General features: G+C 35.3%; 1 protein-coding gene across 4 annotated transcripts; it reads left to right on the top strand.

Moving 5' to 3' along the window:
- Nucleotides 1-62: 62 nt before the first annotated feature.
- On the top strand, nt 63-26,518 carry MMUT (methylmalonyl-CoA mutase). 4 transcript variants are annotated; one of them, XR_004131157.2, is made up of 14 exons: nt 63-239; nt 3,710-4,134; nt 5,142-5,509; nt 8,592-8,749; nt 9,291-9,462; nt 10,704-10,952; nt 13,434-13,545; nt 14,740-14,855; nt 16,718-16,833; nt 18,340-18,471; nt 19,580-19,727; nt 20,989-21,156; nt 22,431-22,616; nt 22,887-26,518. XR_004131157.2 is itself a non-coding variant. In XM_010988945.3 (13 exons), exons 2-13 carry the CDS (start codon nt 3,750-3,752, stop codon nt 22,557-22,559), a joined length of 2,253 nt encoding a protein of 750 aa, XP_010987247.3. In that variant the 5' UTR covers nt 63-239; nt 3,710-3,749; the 3' UTR covers nt 22,560-26,518. The 4 variants fall into 4 exon arrangements, 3 of the variants coding, with proteins under 3 accessions (XP_010987247.3, XP_010987249.3, XP_010987248.3); XM_010988945.3 differs by having other exon boundaries at nt 22,431-26,518; XM_010988947.3 differs by having other exon boundaries at nt 63-243; nt 22,431-26,518.
- Nucleotides 26,519-26,910: the final 392 nt, after the last annotated feature.

The raw sequence follows: 26,910 nt of genomic DNA, 5'->3' as shown, positions 1-26,910 counted from the left end.
AGAAACAGGGAACGTCTGCAGGGAGCATCTGGTCACGCCCCCTACGTCATCAGGAGCGCGACCGCGAGAGCGTTAGGCTATTCGCTGGACGGAGGGCGGTGTCGGTCGGCACCCCCGTGGTGTCCTGCTGGCCTTTGCACTTGTTGTGTCGCTTCCCCACCTTCGGGCAACCTCTGATTTGTAGGGCTTGGATCGCCGAGGTTCAGCCGTCCTCTGTCGCAGCCGAGACAGGCCGGCCAGTGAGTAAGACTGTGCACTGTGAGGCACGTCCGTCTTTCAAATCCCTTCCTTCTTTTGACTTCTCACTCCCCCCTTACCTGTCCTCTGAGCCTCTGTCCTTTACCTCCTCCCAACCTCCCAGCTTCCTCCTCCGTTACCTTACAAGTGTGATGGGATCCTGCTCTCCTCTACCTTCTTCTTAGGTTTAGATTCTCCACCGACTTCTCTCTTTCAGCGAGGTCCGTGGGAGTTCGGAGGTACTGCTGGAAAGAAAATCCTTTTAATGTCTCACAGGCCATATCAGCATCTTCCCTGGCCACCCAGGCCAGGGCCGCCCAAGCACCTCGATGTTCCGCTAGGCAGAAGCGAGTGTAGGATTCCAGAGGAATGTGCTGGCTACACAGCTGCCTCCCTTCTAGGCCTCGGCTCTGTTCATTGTGAGAGTTTTTTTTTGTAAGAGGTGGCGGGACTGGAAGTGACTTTCTTGGTATAGATGAAGGATAAGAGGTGGAAAGACAGGATGAAATTGACACAAAACTGCAAATTCCTAACTGGTTCTCATTTTTATCTAGAAAGAGAGCAATCTTTCAGACCCCCAAATAAAATATGTCCAGAAACCCTGGAAAAAATATGTGTGTATGTGTGTCAAATTTTGAATCAGTTGATTTTCTCCCAGCATTTTATTACGTTTAATAATTTATTTACGCCAATATTAACTTTACTTGGTATGCTGAATGGTGTCATCTCTATCTCATATTGGCTGAACATTGGAGGTGGCTAGCATTTCCTGAAGTATTAAGGTGGGACTACATGTAAAACGTCAAACTTGAGAGTTACTTGATTCAGAGCAGTAGATGTTCTACCCGTGTTTTTTGAGGGTGTTGGGCAGGCTTGCTTCATCACCGCTCTTTAACACATTCTAATCATCAGTAACTTATATTTGCTTTGCATGTTGTTTCTTTGGATGCTGAAGCCTCTCCTGATGGATCTTTTAAGAAAAACTCAGGAATCCTCTTGCCATCAGCAGAAATCACATTCTTGTTTAAAAATGATGTGTTTCCAGCCTTTACCAAATTGTCATGTAATTTTTAGGAAGTCACTTATATAGGGCTCTTTCCTATCATTTGTCCCAGTTTAGGAAAGGCCCACCTGTATTTTGTGTGAAATGAGTGTGATATTATCTGCAATATAGTCTCAGGCAGTTTTTAGATTACTTTTTATATCATTACTACCCTAATGGTTCAGTTACAAATTAACTATTTTTCTCACCCACCTTTTAAGCTAGTATTTGTAGTTTATGGTTTGCAAAAAGATAGATGAAAAGGATCCCATGGATTTAACAGAATAAAAATCATAATGGTTTTTAAAAATAGGAATTTTTTTGTCTTTGTGTTTAGACTTGTTCTATGCATTTTTTATGTAGTTGAATACATTACATTTACAGTGTTTTTGTCTTTCACGTAATACTTTTTGAGCCTATCTCCTTTTAAAGGAAACTATGCATAACATTTAAAATTTTGACTTAGGTGTAATATACATACACATTAGTGCACATATAATTATAAATTTGACAAATTTCCACAAACTGAATAAATCTGTGTAATAGGCATTCAGATCAAGACCATCACCCCCAAAGCTCCTCTCTTGCTGCCTTTTTCTACTAGTCACCAAATGTAACCACTCTTCTGACTTCTGACATCAAAGATTATTTTTGCCTAATTCCTAAACATAATTAATAGCTACATAGCATTGTATAACTTGTATACACTATAGTTCCCTTATTCCTGCACTGTTAGACATTAATGATGTTTCTAAGTTTTCTTTATTACAAGTAAAACTATAGGGAACACGTATTTTATTTAGTAACTTTCCCAGGAGTGATGTTCCTCAGTGGAATGGCATAATCATTTCTGAGACTTTTTGTACATATTACCAGTTTGCTTTCTGAGGTAGTTAAATCAGTTAATATTCCCACCAATGATCTGTTTTTCATTCCATGACTCCCTAACAAATACTGAGTATTCTTATTTTCTTTTAAGCTTCACTAAATTGATAGGTAAAAAATGGTATGGAAAATAGAATTTTAAGTTCACTTTACTTGTTGCCTTATCTATTACATGGCATGATGAATATGTTAATAAAATTTGCAACTCAGAATCTTTTTAAAATCCTAGGCTCTACCTGTTGGGCTATGTGACTCTGACAAGTATTTAGTAATTCAGGTGAACATTTACTGCTTTGCTGTGTGGAATTTGGATCAAGCTGCTTAATTTTTTTTACTTCTGTGAACCTTAATTTCTACATCTGTAAAATGATGAAATTGGACTTAGTTACCTAGTGTAAGATTCTACTAGTTATCAGAAGTATACAGCACGAAATTTGGATCCGTTTAAAAAATAACAGAGAAAAAATATGTATGTTGGCATACATATATGTGTATATATATATACACACACATGAAATTTTATGTATGTGTATTTTGTATAAACATAAAACGTATCTTATGTAAAAATAGATTTTACATGAACATATAAAACAGTGTTCTAATATATTGTAGTGTGGGAGATGATAGATGTCTAAACAGGGAAATAGCACTGTGGTATGGATTACTGAGGTGGCCATTTAACCCAACTTATAGATTCAGGGACAGGCTGTGAGTGTATTAATTAAATGCAAAGACTTTGAAACTGCTTCCTGGGTTTAAATGCTAGTTCTTCTGTGCCTCAGTTTTCTCATCTGTAAAATGGGGATAATATTAGTACCTATCTTTTGGTGATGGTATGAGGATTAAAATTGCTACTCTACATAAGGTCCTTAGAGCAATGCCTAGCACACAGAAAGCCCTGTGCACTGGTGATGATGCCTCAACCATATTAGTGAAAAAATGGCATTCTAGGTCAAGGGAAGAGCAAGAGCAAGTCATAGACCTTTGACATATGCAGGGAACTGTAGATAACCAGTATATCTAGAACACTAAGTGTGTAGAGGTCAAAGGCAGAGGTGATTCTGGGAGATCAGCAGGGATCAGGACATGGGGACCTTGAATGACTGTTTTGTTCACCACTTTTTTCTCCAGCATCCAACACACTGCTTGTCATTAAGTATACGTTAAATAAAACCCTTTGGAAAGAAGAAATTAATTAAGAGGCTGTGCTCTATCCTCCACATGATGCAGAGCCTTGGAAAAATCTTAAGAGAAGTGTGACACGCTCATATATGTACTCGTGTCAGTGTGTAGAATGGATGAGAGGAGGTTAAGACTGGTCAGTAAAACCAACTCAGAGGCTCTGGAGGAAGAGGACTAGAACTGGAACCGTGATAGTAGTTGTGGAGAAGAGGGACCGAAGTTATAAAATATCAGGTATAGGAAGCAGAAAAAGAGAAAAAAAATCATACTAATATACCCTCCTTTCTCTTTTCCATTCTCACCAGTGAGCTCCCATTTTGCCTGTCTTTTGTAAGTACATGTACTCTGTGCTTCCTTTTCTAGGTCAGTTCTTGTTCCTGTTGGCTGTTTTCCATGCTCTATCATGTTGAGGGCCAAGACTCAGCTTTTTTGGCTTTCACCTCATCACCTGAAGCAGCTCACAGAGTCATCAGGCTCCCAACTTGCATGGCCACGACTTCTGCACCAGCAACAACCCCTTCACCCAGAGTGGGCTGCCTTGGCTAAAAAGCAGCTGAAAGGCAAAAACCCAGAAGAACTAATATGGCACACCCCAGAGGGGATCTCCATCAAGCCCTTATATTCCAGCAGGGATACCAAAGACCTCCCTGAAGAACTTCCAGGAGTGAAGCCATTCACGCGCGGACCATATCCCACCATGTACACCTATAGGCCCTGGACCATCCGCCAGTATGCTGGGTTTAGTACCGTGGAAGAGAGCAATAAGTTCTATAAGGACAATATTAAGGGTGAGATTTTAATGTGAGATGTAATATTTATGATCAAACATACACTTCCTCATCTTAGTTTTTTTGGAGAGAGACTGGCTTATCTCTGTAAAGGTGATAGTCACTTTATAATTTTCTACTTAAGACTATATGCCCCCAAAATGAATATTTTTCAACATTCCACAGTCAAAGAGATAGATGAGCTAGAATCAAGTGCTAAATTCTTGAAAGTAAACAATACTTCCATGCACATTGTATAAAAGGAATTAGGTGGAGTGAAGTTGTATGAAGAAAAGAGACATTGACTTTGCTTTTGAGAAGCTTTTAATTAAAACTGTTGGGATAGAAATTGGAGGAGAAAATGGTTTAAATGATGGCCAAAGAAAGTAATAAACAAATAATAATGTGGGACAAGTATATTCAGTGCAATCTAGCATGCGTTCTAAATTAACTATTATTTTTCCTTTCTGATCTGTACTAAAAGCTTAACATTTAAAGGTTAGACTTGAGGAGCTGTAAGTTGTGTTGCCTGTAGAGGACTGAGCTCTTATTTAGTATAGAATATTTTAGCTTTTTGCATGGTTTTCATGATTCTGTTTCCCAGAATATTTGAATGGCCAAGACATCCTGTTATAACCATATTAAATAGAACAAAAATAAGTGAGCATACAAGTACTAAATTATGTTAACTATATGTAAACAGACATATCTTTGTGAATCTTAAAAATATTTCTGTTGAAAATTGTTAAAAAAAAAAAATCCTGGACATGAGATAAGTGAGATGTTTTGTTTCTTTTTTTCTTTATTATAGTGAAGTCTGGAACTCCCTTTGTGCATTTTAGCACATGGGAAACACTAGTTCCTTAGGAAGTAAAGTATCTTTATTTAAATTTGTTTTGAGCATAAAAAATGTTTATTATAAAAGTATACTGTGATAAGGTGAGTCAATATTTTTGTACTGTTACAGAAAGTCAGTTTACGTTGATGCCAGAATCCTTAATCCTACATTATTTTTCTTTCTATTTTAGCTGGTCAGCAGGGGTTATCAGTTGCCTTTGATCTAGCAACACATCGTGGCTATGATTCAGACAACCCTCGAGTTCGTGGTGATGTTGGAATGGCTGGAGTTGCTATTGACACTGTAGAAGATACCAAAATTCTTTTTGATGAAATTCCTTTAGAAAAAATGTCAGTTTCCATGACCATGAATGGAGCAGTTATTCCAGTTCTTGCAACTTTTATAGTAACTGGAGAAGAGCAAGGTGTACCTAAGGAGAAGCTTACTGGTACAATCCAAAACGATATACTGAAGGAGTTTATGGTCAGAAATACGTACATTTTCCCTCCAGAACCATCCATGAAAATCATTGCTGACATCTTCCAATATACAGCAAAGGTATCCTTTGTGGTTGTTATAGGTTTTGCTGTAGTTCTTTGAATGTAGGAATTTTTATAAAATGCCGTAACCTAATTTGAATTTGGTGACTGAGTCTGAGTAATAGTTGTAGTATAGAGTCAGGGTGTGAGTTTTGTGTTTGTATGTGTGTGTGTGTGTTAGTTTTTATTTTTGTTCTTCAATGTACTAATTTTATGGTCTGTTACTACCCATAGGAATCTGGGCAGTAGACATTTACTGTATTTTCTTTATTGCTAAAATTTTTATATTCTGATAATTGTTAGAATCAGAAAGCACTCATAATTTATACTTTTTTCTCTCCAGAGTTCAGATTCAGTTGGAAGTAGACACTGGTGTCAGACAGACAGTGAGGGATCAAAATATCAGCTTTATTTCTGCAAAAAACTGGATTAGAAGATATCACTTATATCTGCAGTCACAATGAGGGGCCTCATATTTCACCTCTGAATTAGGTTCATTTTCCCCAATCAGAGAGTGGGAAAAGAAGGTTCTTGTAGTATTGTTACATTAGGAGCAGTCCCTCCACAGGAAAACTTAAAGCTTCTTGATTTTCCTCTGAATAATTCATATATATTTTCTCCCATCATTCACGCTTTGCTTTTTGCTGGCAATGCTCTCTTTCTCCTTACCTGCCTGAAAGTTAGGCCATTATTTCATAGCAGGTCTCTCCACCATCAAACCTTTTTTTCTCTCTTTTACCTCTTGAGATTACTATTATCTCAGAACTGTTGCTGGCTTTGCCTACTATCCTCATTTGATATTTAGTCTTTACACTTTTTAATTTTACGTATTTTCATAGATTCCATCTGCCCACGTGAATTGTATAGAATGGCACATTTCTGTCACCTTCCAGGAGGATTGAGTTGAACAGTATAACACACACACGCACACACACACACACACACACACACACACACACACTAACCCCCACCCCACCCACCAAGTGGCAGTAGCTCTAACTAAATAGGAGTCAGTTCTCTTTCACCTAAAAGAAGTTGGAAGGTAGACTGTCAGGGTCTTGGTTGTATGGAAGCTCCATAGTCATGAGGGTTCATCTCCTTTCATTTTGCTTCTCTGTTGTTAATGTGCCAGCTCACGATTAAGGAAGCAGGCAGGCCAGCTATGTTTGTGTAGGAAGAAGGACCCAGCCCTTCTGATTAAAGGGGAACTTCCAGAAGGAACAAACCAAACTTCCACTTATATCTCAGTGGACACACAGTATGAGAGAGGGCTGAAAATGCAGAACAATAGCACTCTTGAGTTTACGGTTCGGGTGTTACAGGAGGAGAGTGGAGATGGTTATTGGAGTAGAGAGGAGCAGTCTGCTGTTATGTACCTGGGCATCTCAGCTTGTGAAAGACCCTAATGTCATCTATAATTCACAGTCGCTTCATATAATCTTTCATGTAAGTGATAAAAGAGCTAGTTTCAGATACTGATCAAATACATAACATTGAAGTACTTTGTAAACTGTAGACTTTTATACTGTTCCTTTAAAAAATTTTCTTGTAGCAAAATACACGTAACATTAAATTTCTTGTCTTAATCATTTTCAAGGATACAGTTCAGTGGCTTTAAGTACCTTCACGTTGTTGTGCAACCGTCACCTGTGTCCATCTCTGAAATTCTTTTCATCTTGCAAAACTAAAACTCTGAACCTATTAAATAATAACTTTTCATTCTTCCCTCCCTTTCGCCCCCGGCAACCACCATTCTGCTTTGTCTCTATGAATTTGACTGCTCTTAGTACCTCCTATAAGTGGAATCATACAGTGTTTGTCTTTCTGTATCCGGCTTATTTCACTTAGCATAATGTCCTCAAGGTTCATTCATGTTTTAACCTGTGTCAGAATTTCCTTTCTTCTGAAGACTAAATAATATTCCAATGTCCCAGAGTTTCTATAATTCTTAAAGAAATTCTACTATTAATTTAACTATTAAACTCCTCTCAGTAGAGAAGCACATTTATATTCCTTGCTTCTTGTTTCTAACTCCAAATATACTCAAGTAGTCTCTCAATTCCATGTAATTCAGCCCCCTTATGGCTTTTGTGATGGACATTTTTTAAGAGCTCTTGGTTAGTTATAAATAAAATTTTGCAAGTGTAAACTACAGATAATCCATACCATATACTAACAACAACTAACTTTTTGAATACGTACCGTGTACTAGCATAATACTAAGCTGTTTAGATGAATTATTTCTTTTAATCCTACAGCAGCTCCATGAAGAAGGTAGAATTATTGTCTCTATATTATACTTTAGGAAACCAAGGAATAATAAAGTTGAGAAACTTGCCTACAGAATTGTGGCTAGTTAAGGGACACAGCTAGAATTTGAGTACTCTGACTTCAGAGTCCACATTCTTAACCCACTGTAATGAATTTTTGTCATTTTATTTTCATTTTATTTGTTTTGTTTTTTTGGAGGGGGATTAGATTTATTTATTTGGTTGTTTTTTTTTTTAATGGAGGTACTAAGGATTGATCCCAGGACCTTGTGCATGCTAAGCACACATTCTGCCACTGAGCTATACCCTCCCCTCATTTTTATTATTTTATCTTTGGTTAATTCTTGGAAGGATAATAGTTTTTTTGGTTCTATAGCTTTTTCTTTTTTTCCCCTCTGTGTACTTATTCTTGATCAATGACTTCATTCAAATAAGATAACTAGTAAGTAGTTAATAATAATTAAATTTATACATTTTCAGCAGATTAGCCCAAAGTTTTGAAGTCTTTCTCGAGCCAAAGTTTACATTCCTAATCTCAGCCAGCTAATTTCAAAATGTATACTTTTGGTGCTAAGGGGTGTTTGGTGCAAATTTCTTTTCACTGGAAAAATAAAACAGGTACAGGCCTTACGTTAGTTCATTGGATCAACAATTTAAATTGGAAGGTGAATGGAATGAAACAAAGTAAGCATTAAATGTTTTCAGTTAATACTATAAACCACTTAGTATGTCTGAGTTGAACATCATTATAAAATAGTGTTGTCCTTTAGAAAATAGATCAATAGAAACGTTTATATTTATATTGACAGTTGTATTTTTTATTTTATATAGCACATGCCAAAATTTAATTCAATTTCAATTAGTGGATACCATATGCAGGAAGCTGGGGCTGATGCCATTCTGGAGCTGGCCTATACTATCGCAGATGGGTTGGAATACTGTAGAACTGGACTCCAGGCTGGCCTAACAATTGATGAATTTGCACCACGGTGAGTAAATTAAATTCAGATATTATCTCAACATTAAGAAAGTTCAAAAAAAAAAAAAGAAAGTTCATAGGACCATTGTATGAGTGCACAGCAAAATATACTGATAAAATGAATTTGTATATATAAATGTTATACTAGATTCTTTTATGTTTTATCTGAATGATAATGACGGAATCAGCCAATACTGTTTATAATTAAAAATCAGAAATTAAATTTGAGCATACTTTTTGGTAAATTAGAGGAATCGTATCCTCTGCTATTTAGAGATATTTAGAAAACACAATTAACTGGCACATTTTGACAAATAATATTAAAATTAAATATAATGTTCAGGACATATTTCCTTTTGTTCTTTTACTATTTCCATTTTAAATACAGAAGTCATCTATCGTTACAGGTTTAAAGTTACTGAAGTATATATGCTTTGATTTTAATTCAAATTAAGCTGTTTGAAATTAAAATCTGAGCTTTTTCTTTTAGTGTGTGATAGTTTTATTTTTCATTTTATAATCAAATTCTGGACTTAACATTACTATTTTAGGTTGTCTTTCTTCTGGGGAATTGGGATGAACTTTTATATGGAAATAGCAAAAATGAGAGCTGGGAGAAGACTCTGGGCTCACTTAATAGAGAAAATGTTTCAGCCTAAAAACTCTAAATCTCTTCTTCTAAGAGCACATTGTCAGACATCAGGATGGTCACTTACTGAGCAAGTATGTATTTCATTTAAAGTGTAGAATTTTTTTAAAAGTCATGTATTTTCTTCTAAGTAACCTGGCATAGTCAAGAAATAGATTTAAGAACTTACCTGCTAATTTTTGAAAATTATAATTATTCTGAAGCATAATGCATACTTAATGTTTGTTTTTACACAAATTAAATAAAATTGACTCCCCCTAGTGGTTAACAATATAAAATCATTTTAAATCAGCTTAACATGTAGGGCTGTGTGTTTTGTTTTATTTTATTTTATTTTATTTTATTTTTTAACAGTAAAAAAGTGTGATGATGAGGAAGAATTACAAATTATAATTTAATTAATATTGTCTTAAATAATTTTAATGGTTAAAATTCTTAACATAAAACTTTCTCATTAAAATTTGATTCTATACATTTCAAATTGTGTGTTTAAATAAAGCATGCATACAAACAGACCATTTAAAAGCTATAATCACTTGGGTAATATATTTTCATTTCATTTTATTAAAAAATTTTGTGGTGGTGATCTTTTTTAACATGCATTTTCACATATTATTTTGATACATTAAAAGTAATTTATAACTTTAAAGTGACATAGCTTTTATACATTTAAAAGCAAATAAAAGCTAATAGTCTCCATGTTAAGTATGACTTCAGGTATTTATAAGTGGAGAAATATGGACTTCAGGGTTGGAAGGAACTTTTGTAATTGTTTTTGTTCTAACCCCCTCATTTTAAGAAAGTTCAGAAAAGTCCAGTGACTTGCCCAAATCACAGTCAGGAACAGAATGAACTAGAAACCATATTTCCTATTTCATAGTCCATTGTTCATCTGTTTTATTAATAAATCATCACCCATTGCACCTCATTGTGGTAGATACTTCAGGGTATACAGTAATTAGTAGATAATGAATTATGATATGAAGGATGTTAATAATTTCAGTAGACAAGGTGTACATTCATGATGCACTTACAGAAGAGTATTTAGGCAGTCCAAAAATAAGCACAACAAATCTTTAATATTTCAGATGCTTGCAAGAGGCAATGTTTTAGTGCCTAAGCACAGGCTGGACACTTTGGCTTTTAATTCTCATCTGGTTCATTTACTAATTTATCTAAGTTTATTTGATATTCTGAAGCGGAATGCAGACTTTGGCAAAACAGGTACGCATCAGCTGCTGCCTGACCATATCATCTTTTACAGCCACAACACGTATCAACGGTTGGCTTTTTTGCTTTTCACTACATGTTTTAGGATCCCTACAATAACATCATTCGTACCACAGTAGAAGCAATGGCCGCGGTGTTTGGAGGGACTCAGTCTTTGCACACAAATTCTTTTGATGAAGCCCTGGGTTTGCCAACTGTGAAAAGTGCTCGAATTGCCAGGAACACACAAATCATTATTCAAGAAGAATCTGGGATTCCTAAAGTGGCTGATCCTTGGGGAGGTTCATACATGATGGAATCTCTCACAAATGACGTTTATGATGCTGCCTTGAAGGTCAGTTTCTCCTGTTTGAAACTTTGCTTTCAAGATTTATGGATTTATAAAGATTTATAGATTTTTGACTTATACATCAAGTCATTTATAGATTTGTATCAAGATTAATAAAGTATTTGAGAGAAAAAGGAAATTTTAGATTTGACTTCATAGTACTTAAAACTGAAACTTAATTTAAAAATACATTTGTATTTGTACTGAAGTATTTTACTCGAAGAGCTTAAAAGACATCTAGTACTAAAAGTCTACAACAGAAAAAGCAGTCCTTTGTCCTCCCTTGCTTACTTTCCTTGAGTCAGCTACCTTTTTTGTTTGTTTTTAATCTCCATATTTTAAAATTAAATGTGTATAATGTTTGTTCTAATTCCATCAATTTTAGACCTCATCTGTTGTTTTGCTAGTATGACAGTTTAGTGTTTTAGCTGGCTGGCTCTTACCCTTTTTTTACTCTATCCGTGCTTCCAATATAATTATATCTCACTGTGACTCCTTCCTGAGGGCCTCTTAATTCTCATTTGATTTAGACTGGTTTCTCTCTAGACCCTTGCTGCCCTTGGGCTTCCCTTTGTTATTATCCTGGGCAATCTTTTCACCTCTGCTATGTTGAATCTGTATCTTGAATCCTGTTTCTGTTGATTATCCTTTGTTATTTTGAAGCACATCTTATGGGACCCTCCTAAAAATGGTGCACGGGAGATGAATTATTTGAAACTTTGGACATTTGAAAAATGTCTTTATTCTACTTTTGTATTTGATTGATTGTCTGAGTTTGAAATTTATTCATTTGGGAATTTGTAAGCAAATTTGTAAGCATTCACCTACTTTTTTTTCCTAGCTTCCAATATTTCTTGTCAGAAATTTGATGTTCTCACTCAGGATCTTTCTGAAAGGTTCAGGATCTCTTCTTTATTTTTGTATTGATGTACTCTGGTGTGTGTGTTGTCTCCTACATTGTCCTGGACCTTTGGTGGGCATTTTCATCTGGCCCCTTTCCATAGCTCTGGGAAATTGTCTTTTTTTTTTTTTTTTTTTTTGATAATTTCTTTCCTGTCATTTTTCTGTGGTTTCTCTCTTTTTTTTTTTAACATTTTTTATTGATTTATAATAATTTTACAATGTTGTGTCAAATTCCAGTGTAGAGCGCAATTTTTCAGTTATACGTGAACATACATATATTCGGTTTCTCTTTTTAGAACTCTAAGTTATCAGTTAAGGACCTCCTTAAATGATATTGTGACATTCTTATCTGTGCTATAACGCAACATTGAGTTTTTGTTCTGTTTTTTTTTTGGAGAGTCATCAACTTTATTTTTACTTAGATACTTTAAAATTCATATATCTTTTTTTTAATTTCCAAGAACTCATTTCTGTTTTCTAATTTTCCTCCTTATATATCATACTACTTGTTTCATTAACACAGATTTTCTTCTTCTTTTTCTGAGGATAATTAAATTTTCAAAGTTTTCTTTTACATCCTGTATTGTCACTGTTCCCTCTGTGTGCCTTTTTGTTTTCAGTCTTATCATTCAGAATGCAAGTTTTTATTTCAAGAAGACTTCTTACTCTTGCATCTCCCTTTTCATGTCCATTGCTCCTCTAGTCCATTTTCTGGTAAATTTTGGTTTTCCAGGCAGAATGGGAGAGAGGTAGCGGCAGACTCTCAAGTAGTCCCCCTTTTTAGCTTCCTGTCTTATTCTTGGCTTCTGTTGAATCCAGTAGATTCTTCTTTCTTGAATTCTTCAGAGGAAAGTCAGTTTGACTGTGCTCTTTTCTGCTCAGTCAAACCCCATTCCACCATTCATTTTCCACTATCCCATGTATATATGAGGCTGTGATGGATGGTTTAGATATTTCCTGGTATCAGTAAAGATAGGATTATATCATTACTCTGCTGTTTAAATCGAAAATAAAATGGCATTTTGAAATATATTTTTAAAAAGTCTTTATGTAACTATGAAAACTTTATTTATGTAACTAAAAATAAATATTTGAGAATTGTTACCTTTAATTGGCTTCCAAGGGTTGAATGAGAGGTTTTGTGTTTTCCAGAATATACTTGTTAGTTTTTCTGTTGTCTTTTTAAATAATGTTAAACACAGAATGTCTTTCTTTTTTAACTGCATAGTTGACATTGACATTCTATTAGTACAATTTAGTACAGCAAAATGATTAAATATATGTACATGTTGAGAAAGTGTTACTAGAATAAGTTTACATATAGTTACAATTTTTTTCTTGTGGTGAGAACTTTTAAGGTCTACTCTCTTAGCAGCTTTCAGATATATAATGCAGCATTATTAACTATGCAGAATTTCTAATTAATGCTCTTGATGTCAACTTAATTCTTTTATGGAACATTAAATTTACCACTAAAATAGTTTACAATATTATTAACATTAGTAATTATGTAACATAACACATTGGTATGGTTTTTAACAATAATTTCATATTGTAGTTTTATTGATTTGTTTTTCTTATTAGGTCATTAATGAAATTGAAGAGATGGGTGGAATGGCCAAAGCTGTTGCGGAGGGAATACCTAAACTTCGGATTGAAGAATGTGCTGCCCGAAGACAAGCTAGAATAGATTCTGGTAAGTAGGAAAGTTTATACGTGACGTCCAGTGTTAAAAAAGAAATACTAATTTCTGTTTGGAGATACAGTCAACAAAGCAAAAATAATGGAAAAATGAGACTTGGATCAAATGTTTCTCATGAATCTATATGTATCTGTCTCTGTATTTTCGCGTGCATGGATACACATGGGCAAACGTGTGTACGAAGTGTATCTGGAGGTCTGCCCATTGTACACATGTAGTGTGTGGATGGGTATTTTGAAGATGACATTATTATTGGTCATTGTGCTCCTCATTGGACTATTCATTCATTTATTCTTTCAGTCAGTCAGTCCTTTTTTTAGCCTTTAGTATTTGAGACTCTGTGCTGTGGCTGGGCATACAACTGTGAGCAGGACACACATGGTCTCTACACCCACAGAGCTTGCAGTTTAGTAAGAGAGACAGAAAATGAACAAGCAAGCAAATAAATAGATCAAATAATTACAGATCATGATAAGTTGTATGAAGGAAATAAGGGGGTATAACCTGAGGTAGGGATCGGCAGGATGTCTTTAGTTGGAGTAATAATCTGGTAGTTTCAGGCAAAATATATTTATCATGTTAATGAAGTGTAATTTTATTTAAATTGAAGTCCCATCAGTTACAATGTGTCCATTTCTGGTGTACAGCACAATGTCCCAGTCATGCATGTACATACGTATATTCGTTTTCATCTTCTTTTCCATTAAAGGTTATTACAAGATATAGGAAGTGTAATTTGTAATTCTGGCTTGTCACTTACAGATTTTAAAAGTGGTTTTTTTTTGTTTAAAAATGATTGACTGTTAAGAGGATTCAAGAAAATATTAGAAAAGCTGTTGCATGTTAATCTTCTGTCTCATAAATCTTAGATGGTAGCTGCGGTTACTGTTTTCATTTTGTCATGTTAGAAGGCAGTTTATCAGAAACTCTGGGAAAGCCAATAGTTTGGGAGAATAATAAAAGTCCTCACAGAGATTCTGCTATGTACCTGTCTTCCCCCCTCCTACCCTCATGCCCTACTGGGATTTGCTGATCTGTATTGAAGTTTCATTAATAGTTAAGAATACTACTTAAAAATATTAAACTTAATAAGGAAAATATTTGGTAATCAGACCATTATTACTGATTACTGTTAGACAGTTATTTGTGAGAGAATCTACATATTATTTTCCTCTGGGAAATTAACAGGTTCTGAAGTAATTGTCGGAGTAAATAAGTATCAGTTGGAAAAAGAAGAATCTGTGGATGTTCTGGCAATCGATAATACTTCAGTGCGCAACAAGCAGATTGAAAAGCTTAAGAAGGTAATAAGAGCTCTCATGTTTTGAGTACTTTCTGGGCACTGTCCAAGCCCTCACATTGTCCTGCTTAGTTATTACAACAACCACAGGAGGTGAGTATTGTTTCCCAATATTTTAAAGATAAGGAAACTAAAGATAAGAGAGATTGAGAAACTCACCCAGGATAAATAATTAAACATCCAAGACTCAAATCTAAGTCTGTTGACACCAGACTCTCATGTTTTTAATCACGATACCTGCTTCTGTGAGACTTACCATTAAAAACCGTACCACAAAGACAATGCCTCCCACAGTTTACAGAGTTGAAGTAAGGCGTAGATGATCGTATAACTCACCCAGGATGAAAAACAAGATTAAGCTGAGAATCAGTATTTGAAATCAAGTCTTCTCACTGTAATTTATTTCTACGTTCCTGATCCTATTGTAAAAGAATCACTTGCTATTTTTTTTAATTCAAATATTTGAATAGTGCTTTAGCAAGGTAAGGTTTAGAATGAACTATATTTATTTTGATTGAAACTAGGGTATCGTTTTAACTTTTTATTTCTAATTTCTCACTGAGATGATTCAAAGAATATAAAATACAAAAATAGATAAAACATAGTAAGTCTTACTGTTGTAACCTATATATTTCTATTGTATGAAGCTACTCTGGTCTCTTAATCTCTGGCTTTAGTAATTACTACTATTTTTAAGGTAGGAAACTTGAAAATCCTCAATGGTTTTTCTCTGTTTACTTTCCCTGTGATTGTTTAAGATATGACTTTTTCTTCCCTCAGTTCAAATGTTCTGTAGGAATCTAATAGACTTTGTCCAGTTAGACTGAATGCGTAACTGTCATCTTCCATTTTTTTTTCTATTAGAGTTAATGGTAGATTTTAATGATATTATTTTCTTTTTCACCCCCAGTCAGGAGATAATGACTTTTCTCTCTCACATTGTTGTCATGTTTTAAAAGGGTCCTATTTAGGATGTAGATAATAGAATGAAAATAGCGTTCTATTTCCAGTGATCACAAAATTCTCAATAGTTATTATCCATGGAAAAGCCCTTTTCTCCTCTCACAGATTAGGCTTTTATTAACTCTTGCAGCTTAAGGGGTTCTTGTTACCATAAATGATGATAAATAAACCTTATTTTGGACAAGAGAGAGAAATTCAGTAACCATAATGGATTTGGGTTCTTCTTGCCTTTAATACAGATTTTCTGGTTCAGCACTTCTTATAGATACTATATGATTTTAATGATATCTTAAGCAGAATCATATTTTAGACTCTCTTACAGGTGGGGAAAACTTGTAAAAAGTTGGATCTTAGGCAACTTTGTTTAGGCATGTTGTCAGCAGATCAGAAGAGAACTAGGACCTGAGGGAAAAAGTTTTTGACTACGCTTTTCATTGTCTTTCTCTTTTGCAGTGTTTCTCATTGTCTCTGTCTCTCTTTTTCCCTCGGCACTATTTTTAAATACAAAGAGTAGTGATATACATACATATTATTACCAACAGATGTTAATTAGCTAAGAGAGGCTTAAAATACAATGAAAACATCCCCTCAGTTGTAATCTGTTAAGTAGCGTGTACTAGCTGGGAGGGTCGGCACTGTTACCCATTATTGCCCTGCTTGCTTCTGAATCACCAGTGTTATTCAGAAGTTAGTAGTATTTTAGGAAGTCATTAAATGTTGAGGGAATGAATAAATTGAATAAATATCAAACCTGGGATACCTATTACTCTCTTCTTTTTTTCCCCTTTTGTTTTTGAATTTAGGATTATGGAATAATTTCCATGTGATGTATGTAAGGGTATAATCTGATGTGTTTTATTCTCTCTTCACATAATTGTCCCTTTCTTTACCCTTTTCCGTAAGGTCAAATCCAGCAGGGATCAAGCTTTGGCCGAACGATGTCTTGCGGCCCTGACTGCATGTGCCGCCAGTGGCGATGGGAATATCCTCGCTCTTGCAGTAGATGCAGCCCGTGCAAGGTAAGGATACGTTAAGTTTGGAGATTTCCAAATATGCTGATTCTATAAACCATGTGAGCTTAAAACAAAATGTTGGAAACCAAAATAAAATCAATTCTTGTTTTTCTCAAAATCTGTGTGTTTAAAAATTAATATATTTTGCATAGTTTATTAATACTTGTGTATTTCCCTGTGGTTTAGGACATTTGAAGTTATGGTAACAAATATGCGTCACTGATTTGCAGGTTGAAATTTTGCGTACTTTCAAGTATGGGGAGACATTGAACAGCAAGCAGACCTGCCCTTTGTCCAGGGTGGACAACATCTCTGTCTTCAAAGGCTGTGCACTATGTAGACATCTTTGAAAAGATAGTCTAGAATAAAGGCAGTCAGTGCTTTGCCTTGCAGGATATGCAAAAAAAGCAAGTGACCCACAGAAACTTCTCTCCTAATACATGATGATGTCACTAAATAAATTATTTTTGCGTTTATTATTTATAGCTTAATATAATTAACTTTTAAGTTGTTTTCAGTGCTGAATGGATGGAGTAAATAGAATGTGGGTTTTTTTTTTTCCAGTTTTAATTTCTTGGAAGAAATAAGGCAACTTCTCTGCTTAAAATCCTTCAATAGTTTTCCATTCCTTTTAAGTTAAAACCTCATCTTCCCATGGCCTGCAAGACTCTGCTGGATCTGACTCTTGCCTATCTCTCTGCGCTCATTTTATCCTGCTTATTTTATTATGCTGTGTCTCTAATGTCCTTTTTTCTATTTTTAGAACACAAAACCTGTTTTCCTACTTCTCAGAGCCTTTGCATTTAGCGTTTTCTTCTTCACTGTTCCCCATTATGTTCCCTTGAGTTTTTCTTTCTCATCATTTAGGTCTTAGTTCAAAAGCTGTCTCTTTATATCTTCAGTATCTTACAGCTTTCCAAAACACCTCATTCCATTTTGCCTATTTTAGTGTCTTTATGGTACTTACTACCATATGAAATTATCTTATTAATTTATTTGTTTGTTAGTGTATTCTCTGTATCCCCTTGCTAGATGATAAACTCTGTAAGAGCAGGTACTTTTTTTTTGGTCTCACTTATCACTATATCTCTAACACTTGGCCTATATTAGGCACTCAGTATATGTTGAGTGAATTAATACAAAAGTAGATCGAAAATGCTAAGGATTTCCTTTTTAATAAAAAAACAATAGTGGGAATGCCCATTTATATTGTTAAGCAGTGAATTATTCAGTAACCTTTAGATGCTTGTCTCTGAATGGTTTTTAGGTCATTCAGTCATTTTTTGGTTGACAAATGTTGCAAAGCGATCAGTTTGTATAAAGGCATCTAGAATCATTTTTTTGTAAGTATAAAAAAGATGCTTTCATGAATCCAGTAAAAAGCATTCTTAGGTTTCTGACAGCCTATTTTCCACTTAGGTAATGAAATGTATCTAATTATATTGAATGTTAAGTTAAACAAATATTTATTTCGAATAATGATGTTACCAGAACCTCCACTTAATATTTTAGGTGTACTGTTGGAGAAATCACAGATGCAATGAAAAAGGTATTTGGTGAACATAAAGCGACTGACCGTATGGTGAGCGGAGCCTACCTCCAGGAATTTGGAGAGAGTAAAGAGATAGCATTTGCTGTTAAGAGGTAATGTGTGAGAGCCCTTCACACAGAAAGCCGTCTTCTCTCTGTTAACACAATCCCTATGAATCTATGTGGGCTTCATTTTCTCACATGCTACTGAAAAATATTTGAATGGTACTTTCCTTTTAATCTGTAGCTTCACTAAAATGATATTTTGAATTTGCACCATAATCCCAGTTAGGAGTTTCGCATTTCAAACAAATGTTTGTTTAACTAACAATGGTATTGCTTCATACCCTCCAGGTACTTAGATTTCAGTCTCCTTACCACGGTACTTTCTTGAGTTTTATTTACATTGTTTAACTGCTCAAATAATTATAAAATCTTAATTTTCCTATTTGGAAGTAAATATTTGATTCTATGCATACATAAATTAAAATCAGTCTTCACTGAACTGACAGCAAATAACACTGTCAAAAGTGATTTGGAAATATAAATTAATACAAATTGATCATGCTTCTCAAGTGTAAATAGTAGCTTCCTGATGATTGGTTTTCTCAACTCTGTAATAAATTTTCCACTAAAAATTTTATGTCACTACTTATATATGAGGTAAATATTGAAACAGCCAAAGTGAAAGTCACCAAATGGAACATTTTTTTCTTTTAATAAGAGTAAATTTGTTTCTTAGTGCTTTTTCATCTAGGGTGTAAATTTATTGATTCAAGCAAGCAAGTACTTTCATTATGCATTGTCATAAGATACCACACTGAGGTCATCTTGGGGGAGCTCACACTTGGGAAGGGTAAGTGAGATAGGGACAGTACAGAACAGCCAGTGAGTTACATGTATGTATAAATAACTCTGCAAGCACTTTTTAGTTTATATTTAAATATTTTTGTGTATTATACACTGGACGTAAGAAGTTGAAAAGTTGTCATTTTCTCCTTTTGCTTCACTGTGATATTCTAAGTGTCTTGGGCTTACAGGCTGTGCCATCTTTCAAATTTTCCTCTAAGAGGAAAATGGTAAACATACTCAGGCTTTAATATGAGTAAACAGATTAGGTGTTTTGAAATAAACTTGAAAGATTTGCTGCAAATAAATTTTAGTTGTTATATCTTACCTTTGGACAATTAATATATAACTTGTATTTTTAAATGTTCTTTAGGGTTCATAAATTCATGGAACGTGAAGGTCGCAGACCTCGTCTTCTTGTGGCAAAAATGGGACAAGATGGACATGACAGAGGAGCGAAAGTTATCGCTACAGGGTTTGCTGATCTGGGGTTTGATGTGGATATTGGTCCTCTTTTTCAGGTACTAAAAATTGTTGGGAGGAATTTCAAAAAATATATCCTAAGTCACTTACATTTAGGAAAAAACTAAAAAGATGATGAACCAACATCACGTTACTAAAATTGTAAAAGAGGAGCATGAATTCAACAGATTGCCCAATTTGTTTTTTAATGCATATGATCCAATTAATTATGACAGAAAAAAAGTTAAAATATAATTCATGTTAAAGTACTTGTTGCTCAGACTTTGTAAAAATCAGTAATCAGTTCAGAACTAAAATTTTTATTAGGCTTCTGAAACTGTGAAGATTATTTTCAAAGATCTTGTACTATTTATTGAGATTTGGCTAAGAGTTTGTGGGAAAGATACCACATCAGATTGGTAGAAACTGTTTTGAAAGGGAAATCAGACATCAGAGTTAGCTAAATTTATAATTAGATTTTCTCTTTTTTGTTTTCTACTAGTATTTTATTTAATTACAGAATATTATAATTTCTATTTACATTATATTTACAGTGAGAAACTTCTATGTAGGTACTTTTTATATGAAATGATTTAAATGCATATACATTATTAAAGCAATGTCACAGACCCATTACAGAATAGATATGATCTTTGGTAACTCAATTCACAATTGAATGTTTGAAAATATCTTTTATGATTCTGTATCCCAGTGGTTAAATCCAGTTAATAAATGAGAGACACGCCCTTCTTGGCACTACCTCTTCTCTTGTTTATGAACTTGTCTGGGTGCTGTGGCCCCTTAACTATAGTTTCTACAGTTCTCACATTATTTTAGTCCATATATTGCTGTTCACTCTACGTTTCCATGGGAGAACGAGGTCCTGGAGCTTGCGAGTCCACCAGCTTGCTGTCACTGCTCTTTCTTACTCTGTTTTAAAACCTGAGTTTATAGGTACTATCACGTGTTGTTTTGTACTACACAGTCTCTCAATAAATGTGCATAATGAAGACAGCAGATGTATTTTTTTTTAAACTATAATGAAAAGATAATGTATTTTGCCTGTGTTATTGCTTCATCTTGAAGATTTTGGGCGGAACTATATTTTGGTGTAACTGATAAATTGTAGTGCTAGAAGCAAGTATTGCACTGGTGTTTATTACTGCAGTCGGATGAGTTGGTATTTAGAAGATGACATGTGAAGTTACATCAAGGTTTTGAATGAGGAAAATCTTGGAATGTGGCTTTAAGTAGTACAACACTGTGGAAACACTTTGGGGGATAAATAACGGTTTGTCTCTTTATGTTCTTATTGTTCAGACTCCGCGGGAAGTGGCCCAGCAGGCTGTGGATGCAGATGTGCACACTGTGGGAGTGAGCACGCTCGCTGCTGGGCACAAAACCCTAGTTCCCGAGCTCATCAAGGAGCTTCACGCCCTCGGACGGCCAGATATCCTTGTCACGTGTGGAGGGGTGATACCACCGCAGGTATCTTCCATCTCCTGGGTTTCCTAGCACTGTGATGGGGCTGCCGAGTGCCAGGAGCTTAGATGTAGCTCTTTCAGCGACTGCATGCTCTTACTAAAGATATATTTGCTGCAGATTTAGAACCGCATTATTTCCTAGTGCTTTTACAAAGTAAATTCTACAAAAGTGGTCAGTGTTGTTCTCTATTCAAGGTACATTATGATTCATTTTGCATAAACGGAACTAAGTAACTAAGTAGTAACTTAGAGACTAAGTAGTAAGGACTTAGTTCTAAGTCACTAAGAGAGTTACCAAGAGTGCAACGTGTTACAGAGTTTTAAGTAAATCTTAAAATTTCTAGTTTTAAGTAAATCCTCAAAGTTCTAAACACCTGCAGTGGAAATGTTTATGGTGATAGATGTTAAATGGACTTACTGTGGTGGTTATTTTGCAATATATACACATATTGAATCATTAAGTTGTACACCTGAAGCTAATATAATATTGTATGTCAGGTATACCTTAATGATAAAAATAAAGACTCTTGAAAAAAAAAGAGTGCAACAGTAAGCACAAACCCGAGTGTCCTGGTTGTATGTTTCCCCCCGTGGATGAGGATCAGGGCTCCAAAGCATGGCCTAAACTTGGTATCATAGCTACAAATGTTCTGATGTTAGAACAGTGCCAAGCCTGGAGCCGTATTTGTGCCCTAGGAATCTTTTCACTCAAACTTTGTGTTTAAAAGCAAGCAACAAACAGCAGCAGCAACAGCAGAGAATTTTTTTTTTAAATGAGTTAATTTTTACTTATAGAAACTCTAATTCCATCATGAAGCCAAATTCAAAGTACCACCATTCACTAGCGGCAGACAGAATACCTTGGAGGAAATGAATAGCCTTGTAAATTGAAAGCTATAGTGTGATATTAAATTTAACACAAAGAATGACAAGTGGCAAAAATTTAGGTGAGAACAAATTATGGTTGAGGGCTCAGAAGTGCTCACTTGGTGGGCCGTACAGTTTCCTACCACAAATGATACACTGGGATATTTGGAACGTGAGCAGAATGTCTTGGTTTCTTTTAACCACTTGGGGTATAAGGATGGTGCCAGTGGTTATTAGTAGCTGCCCTAATCACCAAGAATTTTCAGCTGCAAATGCCAATAGTGTACCAGATGAGAAAGTTTTGGGCATTGGGAATAAAGAAGAAAGGGCTACATTTACTATTCTTTTGTTTCATTTTCTTGAAATTAGAAATATTGTCTCTTCTATTAATTAAGCAAATTCTTTCATCAGGATTATGAATTTCTGTTTGAAGCTGGTGTTGCCAAAATATTTGGTCCTGGGACTCGAATTCCAAAGGCTGCTGTTCAAGTGCTTGATGACATTGAGAAGTGTCTGGAAAAGAAGCAGCAATCTATGTAACATCCTGCTTTTGTTTCAGCTTTTTTCTAAAATACTCTTTCAGTGATGATCAAAGAAGTGAGTAAAGCCATGTCTTCAAATCAACTCTTGTGCTTTTCTGAAAGCTTTACGTTAAAATACTGACTTACAAGCATGCTGTCATGCTGTAAGGGTGTGTGTATAGTTTCACTTTAATTTTAATTTTAAAAATTTAAAAATTTACCCTTATAAACTCTCTATAACACATGCTCAATACTTTATCAGAAACTCTAGAAAAATGTATTATTTTTTAAAATTGTGACATTTATTTGAAATATTTCTTATAAATCTATTTCTTTTCTATTTCAGGAATTAAACGTTACCTAAAATAAAACCTGATTAGTCCCATTCTTTAACATTATATTGACTTGAACACCAGAAAGTATAATCCATGTATGAATAAATAATTCTACCTATCTTGGAAAAAATAGTGGAAGAGGGTTTATGTAGGGAATATATCATGATTGTGGTTCTCAGCCAAATTCTACCAGAACTACTTTGACAAGGGTATTAAAATCAGACCCAGGGTTGGAACAGAGTGAGGAGTGGCAGAATATTTCTTCAAGTGTGACTTTACTTTCTTCCTGGACATGAGCATGTGACCTTGTTATTGCTGGGCTGGGCTCAAGATCCAGGAAAGTGGATCCATATAAATATCCCCTGAAATGACAGTGCCTGGGTTATTAACATGGCTTCCTCCAGAATGATGGTATTCTGATGGACACTGGGAGGGTTGGCTATGTTTGATGTCTATGGAAAGACAGTGCTATAATTCAGTCTGAGCCTGAAGGCCTGAGAACCAGGGGAGCCCATGGCTTAAATTCCAGTCCAGAGGCCCGAGAAGATGATGTGAGATGCCCCAGCTCAATTGTAGAGCAGGACAAAAGGGGTGAATTCCTTCCTCCTCTACCTTGTGTTCTATTTAGGCCCTCAACAGATTGGATGGTGCCCACTCACGTTGGGGAGGGCAGTCTGCTTCACCAGTTCCACTGATTCAAATGCTAATTTCATCAGGAACACCCTCTCAGACCCCTAGACATAATGTTTAATCTGGGTACCCCCGGCCAGTCAAGTTAACACATACAGTAACTATCACAGAGCCCTTTGACATTGCTGGTGGGAATGTACAATTATGAAGCTGCTGTGGAAGATGATATTGTTCTTCAGAAAATGTTAAACAGAATTGGCATACGGCCCAGCAATTTCACTTCTGGGTATATATTTGAAAGAACTGAAAGCAGAGACTCAAACACGTTTGTACATTAATGTATGTATGTTATGTTCTGGCAGCATTAATTACAATAGCCAAAAAGTGGAAGCAACCCAAGTGTCCATCGACAGATGACTGGATAAACTAAATGTGGTATATACGTACAATAGAATACAATTCAGCCAGAAAAAGGAAGGAAATTCTGACATGTAATAACAGATGAATCTTGAAGACAAGATGCTAAGTGAAATATGCCAGTCATGAAAGGACAAATATTGTCTGATTCTGCTTATATGAGGCACCTAGGTCAAATTCATAGAGGCAGAAAGTAGAATGGTGCTTGCCAGGGCCTGGGGAGAGCAGGGGTTGGGAAATTAATGTTTAAGGGGTATAGAATTTCTGTTGGGAAGATGAAAAAGTTCCAGAGATGGATGCTGGTGGTGGTTGCACAGTATGAATGTCCTTAAAGCCATAGATCTGTACACTTAAAAATGGCTAACATGGTAAATTTTATGTTGTATCTATTTTACCACAATAAAAAAGTGTATAGGACAGTCCTGGCATATGGTATGTGTTTTTATAAATGTTAGTTGTTAGTATTATTGTTATTTTATTATCATTGAAGAATGGATGTTAAGACATGGAACTGGGAAGATAGGCAGGGGCAGATCATGTACACAGGCTTGTACAGTTAAGGGACTCAAACTTTATGCTGAAGATAAAGACAGACTCATACAAGGGTTTTAAGCAGGAAGATAATCTGGTAGGATTTGTGTTTTAGCATAACAGCTGTGTGGAAGATGCCTTTTAATGGAGGCCAGACTAGAGATAAGAGACTTACAATAATAAAATAGAGAAATTCTAAGTAAGCTTATCTGCTTAGGTGCAGAGATGGCAGAGATGGAGAGGATATGATTTTATTTTGGAAGACTGAATTGACAGAATCTGGCTTTTAACTTTAAAAAACTAGGCTCTTGATCTTTAGGGATTTGCTGTGTGGAATCTGCTGTCTCCCTGTCCCCTCACTGATTTTAGTGGTTCTTTTGTGGATCTTTTTTGATGTGCAGTGATTTCACAACTGGATGCACTGGCATAATGTCAAAATGAGGAAAGAGTAGAATTACAGGATTTGTTTTCTAATGATTTTTTGGTCAGTCCCTGAGCTTTAGAAGCTTGTCTAGCTTTGGAAATACCCTAGAATGGTGTCTCTGGAGTACTTTGAAGATGTCAAATCCTTTTCCTGCAACTTAATGGAAATTTAAGTGTTATATAAATATTATAATAGTAATGTAGAAAGTGGGGGAGAGGTTTGAAGAGGCATTCTTTTTGAGCAAAACCTGCATGGAAGTAGGAGAGATAAAGTAACAAAACAAAAGAAAATGGGATGATTTCTTCCTCTGATTTCCATTTTGGGGAGTGGGGGTTCAGGGAATGGAGAGGAGAGGTGAGGGGGTGTTAATCAGCCTTAGATCTATGTCCACAGACAAGATTATGCCTTATGTCACCATCAGCCTCTTCTTGAATCTTTAAATTCCTATCCACTTCATACTACTCAAAACCCTTCTTAAAAAAAAGATCTAATAAATCCATTTATGTTATGGCATAAATGTCTGCTAGTGTGGACCATGTTTTTTCTACCAGGAGTATTTTTATTTTAAATGAGGGGGAAAAAATAACCAAAGTGATGAATATCTAAATATACTTGTTATTTGGCAGACACTCAGTAAAAATAAGGATAATGATGATGATTGTAACTAATGTTATTTCTACCAGTAGGTAAATCCTGACCCATTTCCAAGGAATGTGGACCATGCCTTTTTAGGCCATTTGACAAAGCTTGATCTTCATAAATTGCCCTAGGTTGAAAGATAAAATTTTAATATATGTATATCTACGTTACTAAGATATTCTTGTCTGATTTGTGCTTATCATTATGAAGAACGCTCTTCACTATTCAAAAATATTTTCAAAGAAAATTATTTTGGTTTGTCTGATTAAACATAATGCTACCGTTTTCTGCTTTTCAGATCCTCCTTTTATTTATTTATTTTTTTCTAATGTGCCTGTAGGTGTCTCCCTAAGTTCAGGATTACTCTGTTTCCCTGAAGCAATGTTTGAAATGATGCCCAACCTGGAGACCCATTGTTGCTATAAACACTCTCAGAAAATCTCTTTAATAATCTGCCTAGATGCACCTAATGTCATCCTTTATGACTGTGATCTGTGGTCAGTAAAACTAGATGTTGGTAATTGTTCATGAACTGTGCTGCATCTGTGCTAAGATGATTAGTTCATTAGCAGTGAAGCTAGAATATGACCTTGGATATGAGATTATTATTGAATTCTTTTCAGTAAATCCATTCCTAAATCACACTAACTCATGTTAAGTTACCTATTCTTCATGGTCTGTTTCCTCCCTCTGCATTCAAACCTCTTACTGTTGTACTGACCTCCTCTTACCATTACCATGAGGACAGGGAGTGATGTTGAGAGTATTCACAGACAACACAATATATAAATTCCCTTAAAGTCCTTTAAGGATGAGAAATGCAGAATTTAATAACTCCTTGCGGGATTGTTCAGATATCCTTGCGATTCTGAGATCATGGACAAAATATCAATCCAGATAGTTCATGCCATAAATTCATGTAATGTACTACTTTTATTGGTCGACTATCAGTTGTTAAATTCTAATATGCTATTGCTTTCAGAAAATAAAAACATACAAGATTTTATTGTGTGTTAACAGACCTCCCCGTGGCCAGTAAGCATTACATATGTCTACAGCAGAGGCATTTTGGTGTTCAAATAGCCCTGTGAACTGAAGGCTTAGCCTAGAGTTTTCTTAGTGGGGTGGAAGAGTGGAGTAACAGTGTTGATTCTCAGGTTTCCTGGACTGTCTTTACTTCAAATAGTCTGTCCTATTGTCCACTTTAGTTTTCTCATTCTCGTTAGACCATATGGTCCACAGAACAATGTTAGTGATAATCTTCTGTCAGAATAAATATATGACTGATTATGTTGTACACAAGAAATCGACACAACATAAACTGACTATACTTCAATTTAAAAAAAAGAAAAAAAAGATTTAAAATGTCTTTTCTGTCCTCCAATGTGAGACTT

This window comes from Camelus dromedarius, chromosome 19, assembly GCF_036321535.1.
Source record: "Camelus dromedarius isolate mCamDro1 chromosome 19, mCamDro1.pat, whole genome shotgun sequence".
Classification (NCBI taxonomy): domain Eukaryota; kingdom Metazoa; phylum Chordata; class Mammalia; order Artiodactyla; family Camelidae; genus Camelus; species Camelus dromedarius.
The sequence above is the reverse complement of the archived record's forward strand: the minus strand, read 5'-3'. Positions and strand labels throughout refer to the sequence as shown.